Below are 26,255 nucleotides of genomic sequence, written 5' to 3'. Positions count from 1 at the left end.
CGCGCCACTTGGGAGTGAACAAATAAACAATTTATCTGCATTTAAGAACATCTTCGTCCTCCACTGAGTTTAAAAAGGCATTAAGGCTGACAGGCATCCAGAGGGTTAGCTCCAGTCCTGAAAGGCTGGTACATTAAACTTTAAAAAAAACTTTTAGGATTTAGCTCATGTATCTATTTAAAGGACAAACTCACCCATACAGAGCTAGAGAAGAGTCATTTATTACTCCATTAGAAGAAATACAAAGATGGCAGAGAAACTGTGATCACATTAGTCCTCTGAAAATGTAGAAATAATGAATGCTTCTCACACCAGGAAAATCCCCACATCAAGGTAAATGGTGACTGTCGAGGAGACATGGGGGAGATATCAGTCAACGTGCCTTGAGACATCTGGCAACTCTTACTCCCTAGATTCACACATTAAGGCTCAATTTGCTACACCAGGGCTATTGGAAACATGAGACACCAAAGGAGGATTCCTCAAAGCAGGACCAACAAGATCAACACTTCAATGACTCTGAGCTCAATCATCGTCGCCTTATTCTGGATATCTACCTATATGCTCCATGGTTGCATCACAGTTCTCCTAGCAACCATGACTGACGTCCTCAACTAGCTGTGCGCTAATAATAGCCACATTCAGGATGTAAGCATTGAGTTGGACTGGCTCTACTGGACATGTCAAAGGGATAGGACAGTGATAGTTGGCTGCTACTGTTATTAGCTGGCCAACAGGCTGGCATTAAACAATAAATCAGCTGATCATTGGTTATTTTTTAACAAAACAATACATAAATTAAACGAATGTTTCAACATTTTTGGAAATGCATTTATTTCTTTCTTGCCAAGAGTAATATCAGGACAATACCACTCTCATATCTGTCCGTTAAATATAAAGAAGCTTTAGCCAGGAGATGGCTAGCTTAGCCTAACTTAGAATTAGAGATAGAACCAGTGGGAAATGGCTGTCAAGACTCTGCCCAAAGTTAAAAAAACATAAGAAACTAATCCTCATATAAAACCACAACTTGTAATTTAAACAAAAAACTTGTACACTGAATGAGATACGGTAATGTGAAGTGTGTTATTTATTGAGTTTTAGAGATGCTGGCAGATGAATTTTGTTTTTACCTTCAGAGAGACTCAGGCTAGCCGGTCTTTATGCTAAGCTAAGCTAACCATCTCTTGGCTGTAGCTCCATAGTGAGCATCGCTAAATCTCATTATTTGACATGTTACTCTGTATTTTGTTTAACTTTTGTTAAGTAAGTGTAAAAATGACAAGCTGTGGTTTTAAGAGGAGTTTCATGTGTGACTATTTCTTGGCCCAGCTCACAAAACATCTGTGTGAAACCACAATTTGTAGTTTCTCCACTTTGGTGGATTTGATTCTTTTTTAACTTTAGCTTTTTAACTTTATCTGTTTCCTGTCTTTATTATAAGCTATGCTAAACTAACCATCTCCTGGCTGTTGCTTCATATTCAACAGACAGGTAAGAGAGTTGTACTGATCTTCAGCAGCAAAGCAAATGTCTAAAATGTCAAACGATTCCTGAAATCCAGCCCTAAATATGTGTGAACACTTTACCTACTTTAAACTACATTTTAAGTGTTTATTAATGTTCAATATTTGTCCAAAATTACAACTTCTATGAGGACATATTTTATATAGTTACAACTGTGTTTTACTATGTCGTAATTAACTGTTTAAATACCAGCATCTAGTTATGGGTTCCCACAGGAGGAGTTATAGTTGTTGACAAATACATTAATAAATACTTAAATGTGCTTACAACTACATTAGTGTGTTATAAATGATGTATTAACTCATTAAGACTGGATGTGACATACGTGTGTCGCCCTTTAAGACCAGATGAGACGTTCACACGCAGTTGATGATTTCGTCGTTTTTAAGACATGTGACCAGTGACATGGAATCCATCATGGGAAATGTATTTCTTTAGTTTTTTTTATCAGCAGTTTTAGCCTGCGAAAGAGTTTTTTACATCGCGGTTCGGAAAATGGCTAATGACCTGAGCAAAAGGAGCGATGTTGAAGCAGAGTACAGGAGTTACCAACTACTGACTGAGATTCAGACACCGGCTTCAACCAGATCTTAACGGGTTAAATGTTGATGTACTGCTTATAAATGCTAAACAGGGTGGGTTTTCAAGTTACTAAAGTTTTCAGCCTGGTGTCATGTTGTAGCTCTAAAATAGGCTTTGCTAGTTGGTGAGCTTGTGCGACTTGTTGACCCTGTTCACTGGAACTCTCCTGTGTCTCTACTATTGCTGGTTCTTTTCAGTCCATCTCTGGTAAAGTCATATGAAGTCTGATTACGTTTGCAGAGGATGAGAGAAAAGAAGCAAAGCATGTCATACTAGTTGGATTTGCCCCGAGCTCCACACACCACAGACAACAACTAGCCAGCTGGTAAAAGCTCTGGGTGCCATGACCCAGAGGCCAGAACAGGTCTAAAGCCCAACCACTAAGGAAATCCAAATCTTATAAATACTCTCATATTTCCTTCAAAGGATACAGTTTTCACTAATAAAGCAATCCACATTTGATGTAAGACACATTCAAGTACTTCCATTTAGCTTGAGGAACCAATATTTAATACAAAGACCAATGAGAGCCACAGTTACACTGAGCTCTAGGAGTGGTGCCTCTTGATTGAGATGTGTGTGCGAGTGTTTGTGTGTGAGACCCAGAGGTGCTGGGTGTCTGTGTCTGCAAAGTCCAGTCCTTGGCGTGCTCCGGTCCAGCCTACATTTGACTCAGGAAATGAGCTTGACCGTTCTCCTCCAAGCGGCGGGTGAGGATCTCACAGCCAGTATCCGTCACCAGCAGGGTGTGTTCGAACTGAGCCGAGCGCTTCCCGTCTCTGGTCACCGCCGTCCAGCCGTCAGGCCACGTCTCGTCTTGCCAGCCACCTGAGATATCACACACAGACACACGCACACGCACACGCACACACACACACACACACACACACACACACACACACACACATAAGGCTTTGACTTTCTCTTCACTTTCCTGTGAAAACCACATATCTCCAAATTTGGTCGTTTTGATTAAGAATAAATTGATCCTGTCTAGTTTGAGAAAAATTCAGCTACTTCTTAAGCCAAACAAACCATTTCAAAACTCATTTGATTATCTAAAAACACATTGCGACAAAGCTGATAACAAGGCTATACATTGTTTTCAGAGAACGATGATGTTTCTCTCCAATATAGTATTTTACTATTTATTGTCATTTTAAACTTGCATGTTTTATTTCCTCTTGAGTGTATTTGTTTTCTGTGATTGCTTGGACTTTGAAAATTATGTAAACAGGGCAAATAAGCTATATTTGCATTGATTCAAATTATAATTAGAGCTATAATTTGTATTATTGTTAACATTATTTATATAAGAGCAATTTCACTCACCTTCACATATCATGGGCTCAATGGTGAACACATGGCCAGGCTTCATAACTCCAACTGCTTTGTTTTCTGGGAAATTATTAAACACAGGAATCATGCTGTTGTCAGGAATCATGTTCAAAACCAACTTTCACAGATTTAAGAGTCAACAGTGGAAGGTACAGGACTACTCACTGGCATAGTGTGGCACATTGGGAGCGGTGTGGAAAAGTCTGTGGATGCCGTGGCCACAGTAGCTCCGGACCACAGAGAAGCCATTGGCCTGAGCGTGCTTCTGGATGATGTTACCCAACTCTCTGTAACGAATACCGGGCTTCACTGTGAACAAGTCAGCAAAGAAAGAAACACACATAAGGATCCCTTCAATTTGGTTTACTAAAGAATCATGACTACAATGTGTGCTCAGGGGTCAGGTTTTACTTTTTTTTTTTTTTTAAACAAAATAAACTTGCTGTCAAATAAACAAAATCTTTCAGATAAAAAAAAAAAAAAAAACTTGTTTAAAAGCCGTTCTTAATTTCACTGGACGCGGAGAAGGCCTTCGATAGGGTGGAGTGGAGCTTCCTTTTTTTTGTTTTGCAGAAATTTGGTTTCAATACGGAATTTATATCTTGGATTAAATTGCTTTATGCCAGCCCAGTCACCTCTGTCCACACAAACGGACTCCAGTCTGTTTCATTTCCCCTTTATAGAGGAACCAGACAGGGCTGCCCTCTCTCCCCCCTCCTATTTGCCTTAGCTATTGAGTCTCTAGCCATCTGGCTACACCAGGAGGGTGGGTTTGAGGGCATCATCAGAGCTGGGAAAGTTCACAAATTATCGTTGTATGCCGATGACCTCCTCTTATACATGTCTAATCCAGCTGCCTCTCTCCCTGTGGTTCTAGATATCTTTGACAAATTTGGGTTCTATTCAGGTTATAAACTTAACCTCCACAAGAGTGAAGTTCTTCCCATCAATTCTGCGGCCAAAAATATACCTCCGTCCTTATTCCCTTTCAAATATGCTACAGGTGGATTTAAATATTAGGGGGTGCATATTACTAATTCAATGAGTCAACTTTTCTCTAAAAAATTCTCTCCTCTAGTTGAGAAATGTAAACTAGATTTTGTCAGATGGTCTGGTCTTCCACTATCCCTTGTGGGTCAAGTTAATTTGGTTAAGATGGTTGTTTTACCCAAGTTTTTATATCTTTTTTCACATATCCCTATCCTTATTAAAAAGTCCTTTTTTAGATCACTCGATCAACTAATAAGTTCTTTCCTCTGGTGCAATAAAAATCCACGTATCAGAAGATTAGTGCTACAGCTCCCGAAGGCTCTCGGTGGCTTAGCTTTGCCCAATTTCCTACACTATTAAACTTTTATACTGGATTAGTAACACAGCAGATGACCAGCGCCCTGTGTGGGTGGGTATGGAACTTGCATTTTCCAAGTTCTCTCTTCATTCCCTGGTTTCCTCCCAGCTCCCTCTAACTTTACCTCCAATCCAGTGGTAACTAACTCTGTTAGAATCTGGATTCAAATTAGGAAGAACCTAGGCCTTCATAGGGGCTCAGACCTCTCCCCTATTGTTACCAATCACCTATTCCCGCACTCTTGATTTGACCTTTTGGACGTGGTTCAACAAAGGGATAACCAAATTTAAGGACCTTTACAACCAAGGGGCTTCTATGTCCTTTTCAGAGCTCTCAAAATCTGACTTGCCTAATTCCCATCTATTTCGTTTTTTTCAGATAAGGCATTTTGTTCAGAATCAGAACCCCAAATTCCCCAGTCGTCCCCCAGAAACACTGATTGATTCACTACTGGCTCTTGATCCCGAACAAAAGCGGCTCATTTCTAGCATTTACAGCCTTATCAACTCTTTTCTTGATAGCCAAGCATCAGGCCCCAAGGATTCTTGGGAGCAAGAGCTTGGAGTCACACTACCTGATGATTACTGGGAACAAGTATTACGGTTGGTTCATTCCTCTTCAATTTGTGCGAGGCACGGCCTCCTACAATGTAAAGTAGTGCACAAAGTTCACTACACTAATTTATCCCAATGTAAGTGACTCCTGTAACAGGTGCAAACAATCCCCCGCTGACCATTTTCATATGTTCTGGTCCTGTCCCAGGGCTTGTCACATTCTGGTCTGAAATCTTTAAAACTCTTAGCACAGCATATAACACTACTATCTCTCCTGAACCTCTCTTGGCTTTGTTTGGGCCCCCCCTACAGCCTTTTACATCTAGAGTTATACAGACTGTCCTTGCCTTTACCCACCCTGTTAGCCAGACGCCTTATACTCCTTAAATGGAAACACCCTCAACCTCCATCTCATAGTAGGTGGGCTGACGAAATATTACTGTTCATGAGTCTTGAAAAGCTTAGATTTTCCCTCAATGGCTCCTTAAATTCATTTGAAAAGACTTGGAGACCTCTCTTAAGTCCCCCCCCCCATTTATTTATTTTATTTTAATTATTAATTCTCCCTTTTTTTTCTTCTTTTTATTTTATTTTATTTTATTTTTTATGTATATTTGGCAGTTTTTCTTGTTTATGGGTTTGTTGTGTGTGCTGGGGATGGGATGGGAATGTGGGAGGGATAAAAAAAAGATGGGGAAAAATGGAAGGATGGAAGTATTCTCTGTCATATTGCTCTGTTGTACCTCGTGAAATTACTTCCAATAAAAAAAAGTTAATAATTAAAAAAAAAAAAACTGTTCTTAAAAGTTAAAAGATAAATGCTGACGTTGGGAAAAGGTCAGAAAAAAGAAATTACTGTTTCCAAGGTCAAAATTATCAACCTACTCTCAAATGTCAATGCTCTCTGGTGGAGAAACTATGTCATGGCAACACTGTTTTTAAATGACTTCCAAGGTATAGTTGGCATTGATTGTGTACTGCTATTTCTTATAGCTTTAATATGCAAATACAAGCTGATATTTACACCTACACTGATGTATTTCAAAACAACATCTATATGTGTACACAAGTCTTTATTGCTAAAACCATCTATCAGTCATTAACCGTGTGAATGGACAAAAACACAGAGTCCAGTGCAGTGAAGGCAGAGTTGCTACTATCCCCATCGTGTGTCTGCAGTATCAGTAAAATGAATAAAAGCAAAGGTTGAATTCCTACCAGAGTCGATGGCTTGCATTAGGCATTCATATGTGGTCTGAACAAGCTTCTTCGCTCCTTCATCCACCTCTCCGACAAAGAAGGTTTCATTGAGGTCACCATGGAAACCGTTGTGGTAGACGGTGATGTCCACTGTGTAAGGGTGAGATGATGAAAATGTCAGAGCCACTGTATTACATGACAAACTGGACTCGACTGTGTTTAACACAAGGAAAGTGCTGTGATGAATAATCTGCCTGAAAGAGGGTGAACATGGATGTTCATAAAATATCTGCCCGTTTGCAAGGCCAAACAAAATGTTCCTTTTTTCTTTTTTCTTTTTTTAATTGCTGATGAAATTGGAGCTCCTGGTGGGAAAACTGTAACTCTTCCCATTTATGCTGAAATATAGTGAGCCAAGAATCTGACTAGCAAAGCCCCACTGGTAAAGGTTAATGAAACAATTTGTCTTGTCGGACCACGCAGCGAGAGTTGAGTTGCTGGCAAGTGCTCCATCAGATGCTCTGAGGGGAGTGGCTGATGGAAGACATCGCCTCAGCAGAAATATTCATAAAGAGGCTAAAATTGGCCGAACTCCTGCTGACACCATTTCAGAATGCTGGTAAAACCATTTATCATGGAGGGGAAGCGTATACACCCCCCTCCTTCTCTTGAGTAAAACTTTTGTCTACATCCAAACTTAACCTTAACTACTGATATTGAGAAGACGAGAATAGTGAGAAAATTTGGGTGTTTTAAGGAAAGGCCAAGTTTGTTAACAAACATAAAAACATAACAAAACAGTCAATAAAATCCTGTAATTCTGAACTCATTTATTTTCTACCGGTTATAATAAATAAAAAAGATAGAAAATCTGTCAAAGATGAATAATTATGCATCTAGTGCAGTGAGCGTACCGTTGAGGATATCTCCGTCTTGTAGTAGTCTTCTGTCCGGGATGCCATGACAGATGACTTCATTGACAGACGTGCAGCAGGATTTGGGGAAGTTGTAGTAGTTGAGAGGGGAGGGGTAGCAATTCCTTGCTGTGCAGGCCTGAACAGACAAATCATGTTGGTTGTAGAGAGAACAGGGAAGCAACAAGTGAGAAAATCAAGACTGGATGACCTAGAATAAAGATTAGTTCCCTTTCCCACTCATGTAGCTGCTGTATAGAAATTGGAAGTGTGTGCTGTAATCACATCCGCAATGCTATAGGGGTGAACTGTGTGTTTTATAACCGTTACATCAGATGTGATGGTGCATTAAAGCCAGCACATGGTAGAATTTTAACTGTTGTTGAATTGTTGTTCCACAGGGGGGAGGGAAAGGGGGGGTGGGGTCTGTTTACATGTAGCAACTCGCTTTTGCATCATTTATCAGCAGTGTCTGTTCTACAAAACAAGACAAGAGTCTGCAGTCAGGCTGGCAGATGTGAGGCTGCAGTGCTTTGAGCTAAATGCTAACATCAGCATGCTAACATACTCACAAAGACAACGCTTGCAAGCTGATGTTTAGCAGATAATGTTTACATGGCTATAAGCCTACCCTGTGTTTGCATGATAGTAGCTGCTCAATAGCACTAATTTCAAAATACAGCTGGAGGCTGATGGGACGGTCAGTAGTTTTTTTCAGCCTAAACCAGTCAAACACCACTGCCAACCCTAGAGCTACTAGCATGGCTGAAAGCATTACATTGTGGGATCACTGACTGCCCTTACAAGGACAATATGATCCCTATCACTATTTCCACATAATTTCATTTTCCATAATTTGTTTGTGTGCAGGGCTACATTAGATAAGAAAGAGAAAACCTCCCAGCCTTAAAACCTGAACGTGTGTGTGTGTGTGTGTGTGTTTGTGTGTGTTTGTGTTTGTGTGTGTGTTTGTGTGTGTGTTTGTGTGTGTGTTTGTGTTTGTGTGTGTGTTTGTTTGTGTTTGTGTTTGTGTATATATACCAGATGCACAGCGTGGTCGATTTCTTCTGTTGTGACACCAGGTTTCACCATCATGGCTGCAATGTCCAGGACTTCGCGTGCCAGCTGCAAATAACATACATGTCAAAAACCAGAACACATTGAATAGAAAATTAGAAATGCAAAGCAGCAATGACAGTCAATTCTGTTACCTTGCACACCACTCTCATGCCTTCAATGTCCTCAGAAGAGAGGATCTTGATCTGCGACGTCCCCTTCAGGAACTGCTCAGACTCGGACATCCCTGTGGGAGGGGGAACACGGACAGACAACTGACATCATTAACGCATCAATACTCAGATAGGACCTTGCAAAGAAGCTGTCATCTCTCTGTCAATTTTGAGATGCAGCATCAGCTTGGAGCATCACAGATGGATTTACATGCTCCTAATCACTTTTGTATTTCCATGAAAAGTGACAGCTGAGTGAGTCCTCTGGCTGCGGGCAGGCACAAAGCATCATTGTCTTTACTATAGGTTTGTTTTTACACAAAAAGTGGTGCAATTTTACCAACACCCTGTACAAGAGAATACTATGTGGATGCTTTATATGAAGGTAATCTAGTCTGAAACAGGACACCTCACATTATTATTCACCCTCACTGTCAAGTTTTACCTTCGTTGGTGTCTGACTCCTGGCAGCTTCAACAGGTCAAATAACACACTATTAATTCAACTCCAGAGCATGAAAACAAGTGATGAGATGAGATTTAGTTTCACTGATGACTCAACAGAAACCTCTTCTGAACAACAGATGCAGCACAAACTCTACTCGCTACAGCAAAAGCCAAGTCTACTCTCAGAAAGCCATGACTACAGTCTAAGACTGGGTTGAGCTGTCGAAGTGACAAAATTTAAATGTACATACTTATTCATGTTTGCTTTGTTGATATCATACTTGTGATGTAAAATCTTCCTTGTGTTAAATTGTTACATTAAAAGTAACACGAATGGTCCAACCAGTCAACACATTTGAAAAAAGGGACTTGGTTTGTCTTCTTTTATATCTGCATATTTTGAATGTAAGGGACTGCCCTCTTATCTGATTTTATGTCGCAACTGTGCAAGTCCCTGTGTTGGGATCTCCCTGCTTCAGGGTTGTTCTGGGCGAGCGACTAGGCATTGTCTTTTAAATCTCCCATCAAACACTCATTTAAGCCCTTTTTCCAATGGTTTAGAAAATTTAATTCTTTTGCTTTTAACAGTTTTTCTCATCGTGTTAATCTCAGTTTTGCATATAATTATACCTTTTATGCATTGTATACATGTACATACACCACACACATCACTTTATTATGACATTCTTTAAACCTAAAATTGTCTTGCAGTGCTATGGTGCTATGGAGAACTAGCTGCTCCTGCAGAGAACACACTACAGCATCAGCACCTGAGCAGAGGTAGACTCTTATGACACTCACACTGTTGACTCAGAGGAGCCGAGCGGGACTGTTACTGTTATGGGAAACAACAGAGGCACAGATGTCAGCGGATTCAGCTCGACAACATATCAGACTACCTGCAATTCAGCTATGAATCAAACAAGATCGGAAGATGTTCTATTCTTTCTATTCTACACTGAAAAGCATGTTGGGTATTTAAGCTTGTGTTGGTCAAAGCACTGGAGTCATCAACAATTCGCTGATCTATAATTTATTAACTCAATAAGATGATTTCTGAATGAACATGAGCAGTTGCCTAGCAACACGGACTTTAGACAGGTTTGTGTACAAGTCAAATACATCCCTTCTTTTGACCCCAGGAGCCTACAGCGTGAGTGCAACAATCAATTAGAATTACTTACGCTTTGATACAGCTGCTCGGAAAAGACACAGAGTATGAGAAAATCACAGTGTGCACATTATAATGTCTTCCTACTAGAATGGTTCACTTCCTTATTGGTGTAATAGTGGAAATAGTCAATGTACATGTTTACAAAGTGAAAAAATCAAATGAAGTTTGATTGGAGCTCAATCACACGGCAGCGTTAAGAAACATTAGTCTGTAACAATTGTGCTTCACTCCCTGAATAGGCTTCACAAGAGAATGAAAGGCGACCGTAACCATGACTACCCGAGTATGGATCTATGCAGTCGGATGACAGGGATGCAGAGGTTGCCATGGTTGCAGAATGAATGACTTGCCCAGAGAAATAGACGTAAATAAGGCAGGTCGCAGTTATGGCTGTCTGATAATTAACACAAAAAGGAGCAAGCTGGTGACAGCAGCCCTGTCAGCAGGTTTACTTCTCCCCCCAGTCAATCTATTGCGGTTCTTGAAGAGATCATAGTGAGATATTAATGGGCTGTTTGACAGAGGGACGTTGATCTCAGTTCAAACCTTCAGAGAATCACTGGGAGAAAGTTACTTTCATTAAACTGAATGATTCTGACAGACGTGTTAAAATAACAGAAGACCTGGGGAAGTGCATCAGTTACTGATGTATACGATTATGACACAACTGCTCAGAAATTAATCTACAAAAAGCTCTGTCAAGCAATATTTTTCATTGTAACATTACAACAAATTAATTATAGTGAAATGATACTAGTACAACCATTCCCACTGAGAATAGACTCATGTCACTCTCACCACATAATGATTCAAATTCGTATCTGCAAGTTTCTACACCATACTGCCTCACTGTTTGTGCATTTAACGTTCTCTTCTTTTTAGAAGAAAACAATTACAAAACAGCTTTTTTTCTGTGGCATAAAACGGTTCAGTTATTCTAAGAACTTGGGAAAGAACAGTTTTCACTTTCAGTTGCAACAAAACTTGTACAAACGCTGGTCGTGTTCGTCATTCAGTTCTCTGTCTTCAGCGTTGCCTACTGGGCTGTGAGTTCCCCAAACTATTCTGTTGGTGTAGAGCTCTTTGCTAACAACACAAGACGCATCAACTCATCTGTGTATTCATGCAAAAATTACATACGGCACATGCATGGATGACCACATTGTCCAGACACACCAAAACAGGGCTTCAGCGGGTTGAAGCTCTGAATGTGCACTCGCATGTTATCAGATCTATTTATCTATAGTGATCTAATAGTCAGGGGATCTCAGAGGTGAAATTGTGAACTCTTCGCTCTGTCAGTAGACAAGCAATTTTGATTGGCACTTACTGAGGACTGCACGTGTAATAGGTAATTTAAATGTGGTATAATTTGTGGAGGCGAAGTGCTCAGAGGGCACATCTTGCTCAAGTGGTTTTGAGTGTTAAGTCTCTTAGTTTGAAACACTTTGAATTGTGGAAGAATTGTACTGGCAATTTTTGCTCTTGTCTGTCATTACCACACAGCACAGTTCTTATTTACTGTAAGGCTGATATTTCAAAGTCGCACCAACAACCCCTGTTCACTACATCCCACTGGATGAACATTTATTATTATTGCAATCCTACAAGCAGCAGGGTTAAAATTGTGGGTTGTGCACAGGTTAGCATCAGACAAAAGACCAGGGAGTTATTAAAAATCAAAAGAGCTGATCCTTCCAGGATCTAAGGCAATCTCCCCAGTAGACTCTGATTGTCCTTCTGTAAACTGAAATTTTGGTCAAAACGCTAAAACCAGTGGTTGACCAATAGACACACTGACCAACACCACCATCTCTAGGCCCTGCTGCTTTGAGGGACTAATCATACCGTAAACACCACAGCTCCAAATCAAATGACAACTTTCCCAGTGTAATCTGGCAGCAATTGTAAATAGATTTTATAATGATTATCTGATTTCTGCCTGTACTATGCATTGTCAAACAAGACCAAGTGTCTCTGGTGACACCAAAGATGTTCTGCCAAAAGCCTCCAAGAACACAGGCTTCAAATTGTTGTACTGGTGTTGTTCCAAAAAAAATACATATACACCCAATGTAACATCTCAAAAAAAACACGAGCTAATTAGAAGATACCAAGCCAATATGATCAATTAAAAATATATTGAGAGAAAGAAGCTCGGTTACCTCTGGGATGATCAGCATAGTCAGGTCTTTGGATGTCACTAGGTACAAGCCTCATGGGAGTCTACAACCAAGGGACAATAGACACGTTAAATTATTACATTTACATGGAAGCTATCTTGACATAATAAAATACTTAAAGCAAGAACACAATTTTTAACATTTCCTATTACTCTGTCTGTCTCCGTGTTTCCTCAGCGCTGTCCTCCATTCTTTTTAGGAGAAGATTCTTTGTTTTGACACATTCAAACCATTTATGGCCCACGAGGTATCAATTCATGACACCGGTTTTGGATTTTCTAGCTGTTTAAAATATGATGTAGTGTGTAGCGCTCACTGTTTATCCTCTGTTTTTAAAAGAGTTCATGTACCGTCTAAAGCATGAAACCTGTCTGACTAACTGACATCCTTTCAGCTAACAAAGTGCAGAATTAGGTCACAAAGGAGCAGTTGACATTTAAAGGTTGTGGTTAAACAGGGTCATATATATCAAAACTGTCCCTTCTTTGTGGCAGCCATTCTTACAGCAGTTAGGGGTAAATGAGGATAAAAACGGTGACAAGAAAGTGCAAATGAGTTCAGCACCTTTGGAAGAAACCAACTGGAGACAAAGAAGGACTTACCAGTGGGTAGTGAGGGCGTAGTTTTCCTGTGTAGCGGTAGCCCGGCCATGGGTCTGTGTTGATGTCCTTCTCCACACAGTTCTTAGATTCATTCTGGTTCTTGTCTTCCTCTGACAAAACATAACACAGGGTCTCTAAAAAGCACCTGGCAGCAACATGTCAGTTCACAGTCGAGGAATGTCATCTACCCTCAACTTTCATAACAGGTTCTAAATTAACACAGTGTACGCGTCCTTGTTCATCGGTGCTACTAACCTAAATGACATGCAATATATTTATGTAATGTGACCGAGTCCAACACAGAGCTTGATGTCAACAAAGTGCATAAGTGACAGTGACACCTACTTGCTTTTTTGTGCAGCAACTTGTGAGACACCCAGCTCCCTTTGAAACATTCCTGGAAATTAAACACAAAGAAAACCACTTAATGAGGACGCACAGTGACAGACACACATACCTACACATTACTGACACGGTGCAAATTGTGCTTCAAACTGCACTTCACTAATGGGTAACAATCAGATGTATGGTCACTGAATTTATGCTGATGCACAGAAACATGACAGCCGCAGTCATGATACCATCTTCCGTTATCGCAACACAAGAGCATGGACAATTTCAGTTTAAGAATCATTACACAACTAATTCAAACCCAACTTTAAAAAAAAAAAAAGTGTTACTTGGATGTACACATACAATGTCACAGATATTGCAACACAAGAAGAGACTTTTCCAAATATGGGTCTGTAAGTGTCCTCTTCACAGTCACGCTTCCATTCATTGTTCATTTCAGTGGTTTGTATGCCTTAATTAAACTGTTAGCTGGGAGAGACGGGAAATACAGAGAGCAAGGTCAGGTTGCACAGCCAAAACTGCAGCCACAGCAAAGACCTCTAGGGTCAAATACCACAAGAGCGTTTAAACTTACCCCCAGCCTAATTTTGCATAAAGCTTTTGACTCAGAATGAGATATAGATCTACTTAAAAAAGAGTGTTCTGCCTGTAGTTTAATGTCTCTCTTGGGATTTCCAACATTGTGTCAGCTGCAAGAAAGATTAACCACAAAGCAGCATCCACAAACTTCATCAGCATAATGTCAACTCTCTGTGGTTACTCACATGACTTGTTACAAGCCCCTTTACTATTTTAGTGAAAGACATTGTTGTGACAACAATGATAAAAGTTCTCATACTGTTCAAACAGCTGATCATCTGTATCCTAAGTGGAGAGTAGCTTCCAATAATAGGTCATACTCAGGCCAGTATGAGGTCCGGTCCATAAGCGGCTCATCTTTAACCTGACAGACTTGTGAGTGGGGGGGTTTGCTCTCCTAAAATACCAGGATGAGCGTCAAACATCGTGGCACCAAGTGATCTGTCACGCAACAGTAACTCCGCACCACTTTACAACTCGAGTATCACCACTTGCAGTTGATTGTAATCCTGGAGTGCCTTGGTTCCAACACAACATAAATATTTCACACACAGTTTTACGCTTTCAGCAAAACAACTTCACTCTCAGGTTGTTTTTTTTTTTATTCTGGTCAGAGAGTTTGGGTCATTCACTTTGGCTAATCAGCCTGCAGTTAGCTAGCTCAACGTCTTCCCCCGGCCTGTTACAGGGACAGCATCGGTTACAGTCACTAACTGCATTATTCAGCCCCAGTAATCTGCACGGTATTACACGGCCAGGAGGCATTCATTAAAGTTCAGCTGACAGGTTATTAGCGGGTTAAGAAGCCCCTACACATGTCCACCTAGCTTGACAGTTAGCATTAGCAGCCTCGTGATAAGAGAGGGGGGCCTAGATGTGCGGCTACAGCCGACATTTAAACCGGGCAAGGCAAGAAAAACAGCAGTACCTGTGAACAGAAATAGGAGCCTTGGATACCGAGCTTGATACATGTGGGACACTGAAGTTTGGCGTCCTTGCTGCAGCCCTCTGTCTCACACTCCCTTCTGGTCTCGGTGCTCGCCATGCCTTCGTCTGCAGGAGAGGGGTGGAGTCGGCGAGAGGCAGCCAGCCAACGGCCGCACACCGCGCATGTCCGCGGCGCTGCCGTCACGTTGCACGGCTCGATCCAATCAACAGAAACTTTCCTAACAGATTTGTAAGATGGCGACCGCCGAACCGGTGAGCACTTTCTCCGAAGAACATATCAAATCATTTTAGGGGGGCTTCTTGATTTAATCACGGGGCGAGATCGTAGTTGAAGTTCACGCTCAACGTTAAACATCAGCGCTAAGATGGAAATTGACCGCTGTTGTGAGCACATGTCTTGCTTTAGCCAGTTTCGAGTTTGTTTTCTGTGCCACGACCAGAGCGTAAAAGAGGAATGCTTGTGTGTGGAGGTCTCCCAACTTTAAGGCTGACGTTACAGCTAACCGACGTGCCGTTAACTTTTGCGAGGAGAACCGCACAAACTTCCATTACAAAACTAGTCATTTTGTTGTCGTCAGGGTTATCTGTTCGAGTATAGAGCAGAGAAGCGCTTTGTCTGAACACTTGAGCTTATTGGAAACTATTGGTTTATTCGGCGTAAAGAATAATTCATCTCATACGACTGGAAGTTGGTTTTTGTAGCTAAAATCTCAACTGTCAAAATCGGTCGACACTCCTTCCTGCTGACCTCTGCGATGCAACAGTGGCTATTTTAGTCAACTGAAATAATGTTAAAACAGCTGAATGTTTAGTTTTCATACGTTGTTTTCTCTCAATAAACACAATTAGGTGTGTGACATACGTGCCGAAAATTAAGACTGGCTACAAACGTCTTAAGGTCGTGTTGTAGCGGGTGTTTAACTTTGTACCAGATACGGAATAATTGAACTGGCAGACATGTGAATGGAAATCGTGTGTCGTTTTTTTTTTCCCCCCCGTTCATCAGCAGGCATTCAGGGACTGGCACAGCCATGGCTAACGATGAACTTCTCAAAGCTACGTGCTTCCACTAGTGTGTAATGTTAGCAGCAGAGTTAATGGGAGCTAGCCAAACTCTAGCTTCACATCACAGTGAATGTGTACCAGATGTTCATAACGGGTTTCATAAGTCAACTTCCGTCACGGAATTTATGTTTGCGATCATGAAAGTGTATTTAGGAGATTACATGTCTCATTTGAGATTAGACACAACGCTATTGTTTTGTCAGCTGGGCACTTTGTACATTTTGACTTGAATTTAGTTGTGTCACCGTCTGGTTGCCATGGCTGAAGGGTCCACTTATGTAAACAACGACTGGAAATATTAGAGAGCAGCCGTCACGCAGTTGTTACAGTGAGATCTGCACTGGAGAGTATAATCATATGCACTGGGAATAGAAAGCCCCCACCCCAACCCTCAATCTTTATTTGTATCTCACTTCTACCTAACTGCTTTTTAGGAAACCAACCCATGTCCACCTCAGCCTGATGAAGATGGAGCTGAGGAGACTGGACAGGAGATTGTGAGCCCTGAGGCCTACATCAAACACCCCCTCCAGAACAGGTCAGGGTCTGCAGTTTTAGATTTATTTGAAACAGCCAGACCAGTGAAGGCTAAAACTCAAACATATTTGACATGACATTTTAATTTTTCTTAACCGATTTAGCAGCCATAATGTGTAATGTTATATTTACAACATGCCATCAAACAATCAACTCATTTCAGTTTTTTCCAACAAAGAGGATGAGCGATTGATTATTTAGTCAATCGAAAAAAAAACATTTTGTAGACTATTATTTGAAAAATAAAATAATTATTAACAGATAACTGGTAATGTAAATATTTGTTGGTTTCATATTATTTGCTAATTTTACCTTAAGACACAAGTCATGTAAAATTAAGTGGGACAGGAACACTTACAGATAATAATAATAATAATAAGTTTATTTATATAGCACCTTTTAAAAGTGTAGAAAGTGCTTTGACAATTGAAACAAAAGCAATAACAGGCAACAGATGGGAGTGTGTGAAAATGGAAAAACATATGCATCACCAGCTTCAAAGAAAAGATTGGTGACTTATGTGTGACCAGATTGTTTGATTTCTGGGCATAGTTCAAGAACTGACTGACCCCTCCTCCACACAAGTGAATAGGGGCTGGCTTATGTAGAGGTGAAAGCAAGACATAAATTGACCATTCACTGAAAACAGTGAATGCTTTGTTCATTGACAGGAAGCTGAGTGATTTCCCATTGTTTGTGTGCAGTACATAATAAAAACAGCATAGCAAAAAGCCAAATAAAAGTACAAAATACTCTCAAGATGTTTACTTTCCAGACAGTTGCCTAATTTTTAACTTATCTCATCAAAGATAAATAGTCTGTAAAGTAGATTGATAAGAAAATAAATGTGATTATCTAAATACATTGTGTTTATTTCTCAACTCGAGGGAGGGAGACTTGGCCTAGCAGCTAATTTTATGATATTAGATGTAATACAAATGTACAATGTATGTGGTTCAGTGGGTACCTGTGGCACTGATCCTTTCTGTGTGTTTTAGTATTCCTCATGTGTTAAAGTGGATTTCCTCTGGATTTGAGACTTTTTATTTTCCCACAGTGAGGCTGTGATATTCTGTGATGGTCCGGTGACCTGTCCGAGGTGTTTCAGTGTTTTTCTCTGAATCCATACTCAAGATAGGATCCAACACCCGTTGGTGCTGAATACAAATAAGCAATGAATGAATATTTTTTATATTTTAAAATTCTTCAAGGATATTTATGTCCAAAAGGGTCAAATAAAAAAAAAAAAAAAGCCAAACTCAACAGAAAGCCTGTCAGCTAAAAGAACAGTTGAACCCTAAACACCGGTGACTTACAGCTCAGTTGTTAGGTTTGAAATAGACTGACTGTTGGCTCTGACTGAAGTATCCTAAAATATTGATGAGCAAAATGACAAGAATGCCTTCATTTTTCTTTATTGACTCAGACGCACTAGTATACAAAGTACAACAGAAACAACATAAGCCAACGGCCCAGCATTCATTGATTTGATTGATCTGCATTTCTTTATAGAGTCATAGGGTGCTTGAGTCCATCCCAGCATGCATTTGAAGTCAAAGAAACACCATGTCCAGGTCAAAGCAGCTTCACGATAAATGCTGCCTGAAGGGAATGTAGTTTGTATCACTTGACTCATTCTGTCCTTCTCTGGCCTTCATTTGGGCAGCTCTCACTGAAAAACACTACCCACACCCACTGACAGACTAGAAGCTCTAACGGCTTTGTAATAGTCACAACAGCCACAGTTTTCTTTATTCCTCTTCAACCTAAAGAGCTTCAGGCATTTGCTGAGCCATAAGAGGATTCAGCATTGAACAAGTATGACACAGCGCCACAATTAATTGGACCACAAGAGCGACGGCATGATTTACTGAGCAGCATCCAGGTGCATCCATACGTCGCTCATTTGCTCCTGAGCTCAATGGCTTTTGGTTACGTTTGTTTACCTCGTGTTTAATTAGGGGCTTGTTACATTTATGCAAAATCTTTTTTTGTTTTTTTTCTTCTTTCGCCTGACAGATGGTCTCTGTGGTTCTTCAAGAATGACAAGAGCAAAACATGGCAGGCCAACCTGCGACTCATCTCTAAATTTGACACGGTTGAAGATTTCTGGGCGTAAGGAGCAGTAAATCTCTCTGAGTCTTTTTATTTTTCTGTACTTCCCATGGAGTGACTGAAGCAATAAAATGTCATGGCTGTGTTTCTGAATTATTGTTGCAGGCGATAAATGAGCATGTGTTGTTAACGCCGTGCTCTTGTCGTTTCCAGTCTCTACAATCACATCCAGTTGTCGAGCAACCTCATGTCGGGCTGCGATTACTCTCTTTTTAAGGTAAGGTTGTGTCAGTTGGTTTGAATGTGCCGAGAGCGAGGAGTTCAAATACAAATTAAAGTAGTTAAAATCATTTTTTGTCTTTTTGCACATCAGTATCCTCTCCGCTGTGGAGAAAAGTACTTCATATTTTACACACAACTCTCCATGATTGCTGTATTGTGTGTTCATCAATATGTACAAGGACAACAGTGTTTCTCTCTCTTTCTGATACTGACTCAGTGAAACTAAAAGAACCATGTTCATGTTTTTCTTTTACAGTGGACATTTAGAAGAACATGAGATATGACAGTAAATGTCAAGCATTTACATTATGAATTAATTTATTGTTTATTGAGACACCAGACAGGAAGAAGAGCTGTTTTTTGTTGATTATTTAGCAGACTGTGGTCCCACAATTCTGTTTCAGAGTGACCCTCTTGAGAGCAGTTGGCACTGCAATTGAAAATGTAATATAAACATTTTATCACCAGCTCACCAATAAAGTCAAATTGCAAGATTTTTACGGCAGCAGATTCAAATAAAGCTCTTGCAAACAGAGCAATACCTAATTGAATTGTTGACACAATGAATTCCAGTCAAAACAATAGCATCATTACCAGAGGAAGCAAAGAAAGACAGAAGAGGGCAGGGTTTTTTTTTTTGTTTGTTTTTTTTTTTCCTGATTAAATCTTTCTTGCTCATCAGCTTAAAAGAGCTCGAAAATGAGAAGTGTGGGGCGGAAGAGTTTGAAAAGCATGAGGCAGCTAGCAGCCACTAATTACACTGTGTTTGAGCTAGGTGATCGTAATAAATGGAAAAGGCAGTAATCAAATATAACTGCACTCTTTGATCTGTGTGCTTTTATGGAAATTATTAGCAGGATCACCTGTAGCGAAGATTAACTAGCGAACTTGTATTCACAGCATGGGAGTTAGTTTATCAGTGCCTGTACATATTAAGTTTTGCAAATTTTACAGTTGAAATCTGAGAAAATGCAGCTTTTTACCAAACACTGCAATGTGTGTTTAAAGTGTTGACGCGGAGCTGTGTAGAGGAGCAGAAATGCAACTTCTGAAAAATATGTCAAACTGATATTTAACCATCCCTGGACAACTGCTAAGTTCTTTTCTTTTTAGTTTTGCAGCTGCAAACATCTTATGGCATTTCAAGAATTTCCACTGTGTTTAGTTGGAAGTTGGAAGTGAAGTTGGAAACTGTTGAAAAACTCACATTTAAAGGCTGTTCTGACGTTTTGGTGCAGTGGTTTAGGATGTGTATTGACAGTTTGAACCATGGCTACAGGATGGCATTGAACCCATGTGGGAGGACGAAAGGAACAAGCGTGGCGGCCGCTGGCTGATCACACTCACCAAGCAGCAGAGGAGATTAGACCTGGACCGCTTCTGGCTGGAGACGGTAGGTTTGGCTGTTTCTGCTGCGCTCCGAATCATGTTCAGTGTTGTTGCTCAAACAAGTGATTCTATTAATCATTTCTTAAGCCTCCTCTGAAAGTAGTGTATTTATTATGCGCTGGCAGCTGTAATTAGTTGTACCACTCCATCATCACATTTGTCACACTGCTGATATGGGTTATTACATCCTTCGATACCTTTCAAAACTCAATTGTGATGAGATTGTTTTAGTCGTCTCATCATCTTTTTGCACATAAAATCTCTGATGTCTAAGAAAATATACTCTCGCTTTGACTGTTTGCTGAGCTGATGATGAGGTCATGACAAAGTCAAATGGGAGCAACAGAAAACTGGCTCACTCGCTGGTACATCTGCAGTCCACACAGTGTTGTGGTGCGTTCTGTTGCCACTCTAAAGGTCACTGACAGTGATATAGACATCTAGCATGCTGTGACTCGCCAGTGAGCAAACAGCACTTACTGTACTGTCAATACTGTAGCTACTGGCCTGGAGGGCTGAAAGGGATCATTTTGTTTTTCCAATGACAGTCACACTAATTGTTTTACCATATGTTAAGCTGGAAGCAAAACATTTTTAATGAGACAGTTTTAAATAAACTGCTCTTGAGCTCTGATGCTGAGTTCTGTATAAATGTAATACAGGTGGAATATTGAAAATATAAATCTTCCTAGCCGCCTACAAGCTGGGTAAAAACAATATGAGGAGGCTTGAGGGCTGCTGAGCAGCGTAGTTCTCAGTGCTGCCGCTAGTTGTTGTAAGCTATTCTGCAGTAATACTACTGATTTAAATTGTAATCTCTTTTATAAGTCGGATATGTTGGGAATTTCTGACACTGACAGTTTCTCCTCCTTGGTAAAAAAAATACTAGAGACATGTCAACAAACAATATTTGTAGTTGTATCAAAATATAATCCAATATTAATACAAACCATTCAGCTCATTTATACACTGTTTGTATTTGGTTTTACTTGGTAACAAGTTTTTACGAATATATAACACAACAAAAGCAACTAATCTAGGCTGTTTTATTGGTGTGACTACAAATTTAGCATTAAGGTAACTACCTTAGAATCATGTGAAATTCCTCCCAAATCGGGATAAGCGGTGTTTTTCCTTTTCTTCCAATTCTGTGTTCCCATTGTGAGAACACAGCATGAGCACGCCGCAGGTGAGCGCAGAGGATTCCTGTTTATGTCACCCCTGAAGTTTTTTCTGCCCAGTTTATAGTTTGCTAAGAAGATTTCCTCCCATTCAGCAAGTTTGTGTTTGCAACATTCATCACATAACAGATTTTATGGGCAGATCTGGGACTGAAATGTCCATGTTCTGACAGGTATCCAATCACCATGATGCATAGTACATGGTCCTGGATCAAGGCTAATGATGCTGAGCTCCAAACTCTTTTTTTTTTCTCTTCAGATCAGATGTGTGTGAAAATGACATTTGGTCATCACCATAATCCTGAAAAGTTCTATTGGGAAACCATGAACATTAATCCATCTATATTTATACAGATACATATATGTTCAACGCAAAACATATTGTACAGTGATGCTCAACACCAGTGACAGCCAGAGCTGGAGGAATTATGTTTTCAGGTTTTTCATCCGTCCATCCCGTTCTTGTGAACGTGATATCAGTAAGGCCTTGATGAACTTCAATTTGGTACAAACTGATTCAGTTTTGGGGGTCAAAGGGTCGTGGTGACCTCACAAAACATGGATTTGGCCTTGTGAATGCCATATCTCACTCAATGTGGTACAAACATTCACTTGGACTCAAGGATGTACTGATTAGATTTTGGTGGTCAAAGGGCAGGGGTCAAGGTCAGGGAGATCTCTTACAAAATACAGTTTTGGCCTCTTCAGTGTGGTATCTAAAGACCACCTCAAGGGAATTTGTTTAGATGTGGCACCAACATTTTCTTAGACTTAAAGATAAACTGATTTGAATTTTGTGGTCAAAGGTCGCTATGACCTCACAAAATATGTTTTTTGCCATAACTCACAAATTCATTCACTAATCAAGACACAATTTGCATCAAATGTCTAATAGGTTAAAATAAAGTGATGACATTTTATATCCAGATGGTCAGAGGTCAACTTCACTATGACATCATGATGTTCTACAAAAATACTTTTGGCCATTTTTGAATGCTGTAACTCAGGAAGGAGAGATTGTGACCATATTTCCTGCAACTTGCCTGGTTGGCAGAGGCACACATACAGTAATTCTAGTTTTCAAATGTTATTGAGCAAACTGATATTTTTCAATGTTCTTGTTACCTCACAAAGTTATAATGTCACTGTGAAATGCTGCTGCATGATGTGTTTCTACTTCACTGATCTTTGAAAAGTTTGAACATGAATTGTTAAAAATAGCACCCTGAGTATGCTGTAGTAAACCTGAATGACAGGCTGCTGCAGCATAGTGCAGGAATCTCAAAATTCTTGCTGATTCACAGTAATTGAGGTGACAGACCTAACAATGTCCGTGGCCCTCCGCTTTTATGAGAATGAGGAGGATTTGCAGTCATATTTAAATTCAAAATGCGAGTCATCAGGTTATGACAAAAGCCTTTTATCCCTCTCCATCCCTCTCCCAGCTCCTTTGTTTAGTCGGAGAGGCCTTTGACGACTACAGCGATGATGTCTGCGGAGCCGTGGTCAACATCCGCACAAAAGGAGATAAAATAGCCGTCTGGACATCAGACTATGAGAACCGGGAAGCCGTAACACACATAGGGTGAGTCGGCTTTTCAGTGTCAGTATTTGGACCACAGGTGATGACGTTCTCTTCATCTTCTCACGCTGTCATTTTCCTGTCAACAGGAGAGTTTACAAGGAGCGCTTGGGCCTTCCCATGAAGATGACCATTGGCTACCAATCCCATGCAGACACAGCTACCAAAAGCGGTTCAACCACCAAGAACAAATTTGTTGTTTGAGAAATGCCCTATGTGCCTCTATCATTTTTCTTGTCTTATTTGTTGTTGGTGCATATGTTTACTTTGCTGCAAAGACTCTGCGGAATGCAATCTGGAGGAAAGAAAACCCAATCCAAGACTACATGCCAAATATTTCCATAACCTGGTCAGGACTTGAACCACAGGAAAAAAAAAAACATGGAAAACAGATAAACATGAATCTTCCAAAACACTAACAATGAGAGGTATTAATAGTGGATGACATTTAGAGTGCTGCATACTCTACTAAAGAAATCTGTGTTGATTTTTCTTTTTTTCTTTTTTTTTTTTTTTAATGGCAGGGAATCCTGAAATGCAAAAAAATGTATATTTCTCTCCCATTTTCTACAGCATTGTTGGTTTGCTGTAATCCTTAATGACATTAAACCCTTTTAATTTATTACATTAATTTGCCTGCATATTATTAGATTGTTAGACCTTTGTTTTATGCTTTTTTGCCTTGGACTGTTGCATTTAATCAACCTTTTTAAAGTATTTCAAGACTCATATTCATTTGAGTGTTAATATAATTAAAACATTGGTTTTGCAGTTATAAACTGTTAAATTGTGGAATAATTTTTTGCGACCTGTAAGTGGTACATTCCTTGTTATAAATGAATTGCTTCTTGACTTTCAGTGGTGCTGTATTGTAGGGTCTTTTTGACTTTTAGTGATTGACTTGTATCCACCCCGCACTGGGAGGCAGGAAAGCTGAGGGTGTTTCTTGTAGATGATGTTTCCTACCCATGGTCTCAATTCCTACTGTATAAAGTAAGAATACTAAAGGGGATGAGCCCAATCTTAGGAAAATGGGGCAAGCTTCCAAGCAGCTCACAATTCACCATTAGCCCTATCTGGTGTGAAAGTGCTAAATTAAAATACACCAACCCCCCCCCATCATCTTGGATCCCTTCAAATGTCAGTATAAAAAGAACTATGAAAGAAAAGGTTACTTTGGGCAACATGGCTTCCCATCTCAGTTCATTGCCACTGGGGCAGCTTTAAAAATGTCACCTCAACATGACAAATGTCATCACATTCTCAAGGTTTGGCATTCTTAAAGCCAGCAGGCGAAGCATCTACAACTAGATCCTTCCTGATCTGATGAAGCGTTGAGTGAGTGTTGCGGCTTCATTAGGCCCTTGTTGATGTTATGACATGGTTGTGGTAGTAACCTTTAAAGGCCAGCTGATTCATCATGTAAGATCCTTTGCGAGCATACACTTCAGTGATAAAATGTATGGTAAGCACCTCACAGTAACAGTACAAGACAAGGTACAGATAAGATAAGAGCACAAACACTAAAGGAAAGACCAGTTTGCACAGGTGGGTCTTGAGTTGAGGCCACAGACGTCAAGTCCAGTTCCAAACTTTGTTCATGTAAACTTCTGTTAACATCTATCTCTGCAATACAGAGAAGTGTGATCAGAGGTAGAGTGTGTTTAATATGACACAGCTATTCTTCATATTCATATACATGTACGGTCCTGGCTTTAATCACTACATTGAAGCCAATGTTCAATTCAAAACAGTTGACAGCCACAATCACCTAACTTAAAACCTGTAATTAATTAATTTGTACTGAGATACAGAAAACATTGTCTATTTGTGGCATTAACTAAATCATGCAGACAGTTTATTTACACTTCATTTGTTTTACACATCAAACTTATTGCATGAAATGTATTAAGACTTATTAATAATCACATCTCAGTTGAGCACATCATTTTTAAGATGTGTTCTCTCTTATTATCCTAATGTTACAGCAAGCTATTTGTAATTGTAAACATTAAAAACTGAGAAACCTACTCCTGAATTTACACAGATAAGTGTAAATTACAAAATAAATTTCAGATAAAGGATTCATCTGTTCAGGAAGTTCAGTGTCATGAAAAGTGCCTACCCTGTAAACTCAGCTGGCAGTCTATTAGGGACACCTAGCTAGAATTAGTACAGTCGTATAATCTTATCTTAGTACAGTCAATATAATGCTGAAATAAGTCTTAACTTTACATTGCCATTTACATTATATTACATTTACATTATTGCCATTTTAAAGGATGTATTTTTGTGGTGTGCGGTGTGAAGTGTAGGCTAGGCCTTTATACTGAGAACTAATTCAAATAAATCCATCCTCTGATATCACTGGGGTGGACAAAACATCTGAAACACCTCTCATTAAAACAGATTTTATGCTGTATATTCAGTATAGAAGTCACTTGTTATGGCATATAATAAAATCTGTTTTGCAACAGTCATAAAAGGTAAATGCAGGTTTGTATTTATTGTAAACCACCCACCAATACAGATGAATATAATCCTTTTTTTTTTTATCCTTTTATTGCGCATATTTATAAAACCAAATGTCCCAGTCTGTGCAGACAAACCCACTGACAATGTCACTTTATTAAATAGGGTTAGAGACTAACCTTGGCAGCAATGAACACAATCAATGTGGCAAATTGAACTCTCCAGTTGACCCCCTGTTGCTTCAGGGCCTCCTTGTTTTCCAATCAGAGGCACTTATCAAAATCCCAAACCCTCCAACATGAGATGATGGGTCTAATCAATCGGACAGAAGGACATAATGCAGCAGGGGAAATACAAAATAAAGACTAAGATTAAAATAGACTTCCAAAAGAAAAAATATTGTCAAAGCAATTTGGTTTAGAGTCATAACTCTGACCTGAATTGAGCAGAAAAGCACAAAGAGACAAAAGATAAAATGTTATTACAGTGGAATATTTATCCAACTGACTTGTCTGAGAGCAACACTGGGCATCTCTGTTGCTGCTGTGGCTCCAGGCAAGTTCAATAGGTAATCATTTCACTGCTGTCCATCACTTTACACTGGAGGGAGCTGCAACCCCATTTAACTTTAAACTGGTTTTTGTAAGGCCAGTACAGGGATGGATTTGTTTACAGCTGCAAGTCTACATCCTACAGGCTTTCATCTTAAAAGGC

The 26,255-nt window shown here is 39.9% G+C and overlaps 2 protein-coding genes across 2 annotated transcripts; one reads left to right on the top strand and one right to left on the bottom strand.

The window, feature by feature from the left end:
* Positions 1-205: 205 nt before the first annotated feature.
* Positions 206-15,116, bottom strand: metap1 (methionyl aminopeptidase 1). Its single transcript, XM_071471077.1, has 11 exons — positions 14,959-15,116; positions 13,443-13,494; positions 13,098-13,207; positions 12,478-12,538; positions 8,675-8,766; positions 8,505-8,588; positions 7,464-7,602; positions 6,568-6,699; positions 3,613-3,756; positions 3,442-3,507; positions 206-2,937 (listed from the first exon to the last, which is right to left on the bottom strand). Exons 1-11 carry the CDS (start codon positions 15,073-15,075, stop codon positions 2,771-2,773), a joined length of 1,164 nt encoding a protein of 387 aa, XP_071327178.1. The 5' UTR covers positions 15,076-15,116; the 3' UTR covers positions 206-2,770.
* eif4eb (eukaryotic translation initiation factor 4eb) lies at positions 15,085-23,927 on the top strand. The gene is made up of 7 exons (XM_071471080.1): positions 15,085-15,230; positions 16,478-16,581; positions 18,600-18,695; positions 18,849-18,912; positions 20,197-20,310; positions 22,933-23,072; positions 23,159-23,927. The coding sequence occupies exons 1-7, from the start codon at positions 15,213-15,215 to the stop codon at positions 23,271-23,273; spliced, it is 651 nt and encodes a 216-aa protein (XP_071327181.1). The 5' UTR covers positions 15,085-15,212; the 3' UTR covers positions 23,274-23,927.
* Positions 23,928-26,255: the final 2,328 nt, after the last annotated feature.

The sequence above is a fragment of the Trachinotus anak genome, unplaced genomic scaffold (assembly GCF_046630095.1).
Source record: "Trachinotus anak isolate AG129_WGS33_773 ecotype Australia unplaced genomic scaffold, CSIRO_AGI_Tana_v1 ptg000033l, whole genome shotgun sequence".
Classification (NCBI taxonomy): Eukaryota; Metazoa; Chordata; class Actinopteri; order Carangiformes; family Carangidae; genus Trachinotus; species Trachinotus anak.
The sequence above is the reverse complement of the archived record's forward strand: the minus strand, read 5'-3'. Positions and strand labels throughout refer to the sequence as shown.

Excerpts from the sequence above, each read along its gene's own strand:
- eif4eb (XM_071471080.1), top strand. Across the intron at positions 16,582-18,599 it reads AAACACCCCCTCCAGAACAG|ATGGTCTCTGTGGTTCTTCA; the intron begins GTCAGGGTCTGC and ends TTCGCCTGACAG. Across the intron at positions 18,696-18,848 it reads ACGGTTGAAGATTTCTGGGC|TCTCTACAATCACATCCAGT; the intron begins GTAAGGAGCAGT and ends TGTCGTTTCCAG.
- metap1 (XM_071471077.1), bottom strand. The coding sequence starts at position 15,075 with ATGGCGAGCACCGAGACCAGAAGGGAGTGTGAGACAGAGGGCTGCAGC. Across the intron at positions 7,603-8,504 it reads TCGACCACGCTGTGCATCTG|GCCTGCACAGCAAGGAATTG; the intron begins GTATATATACAC and ends TTGTCTGTTCAG. Across the intron at positions 3,508-3,612 it reads CAATGTGCCACACTATGCCA|AAAACAAAGCAGTTGGAGTT; the intron begins GTGAGTAGTCCT and ends ATAATTTCCCAG.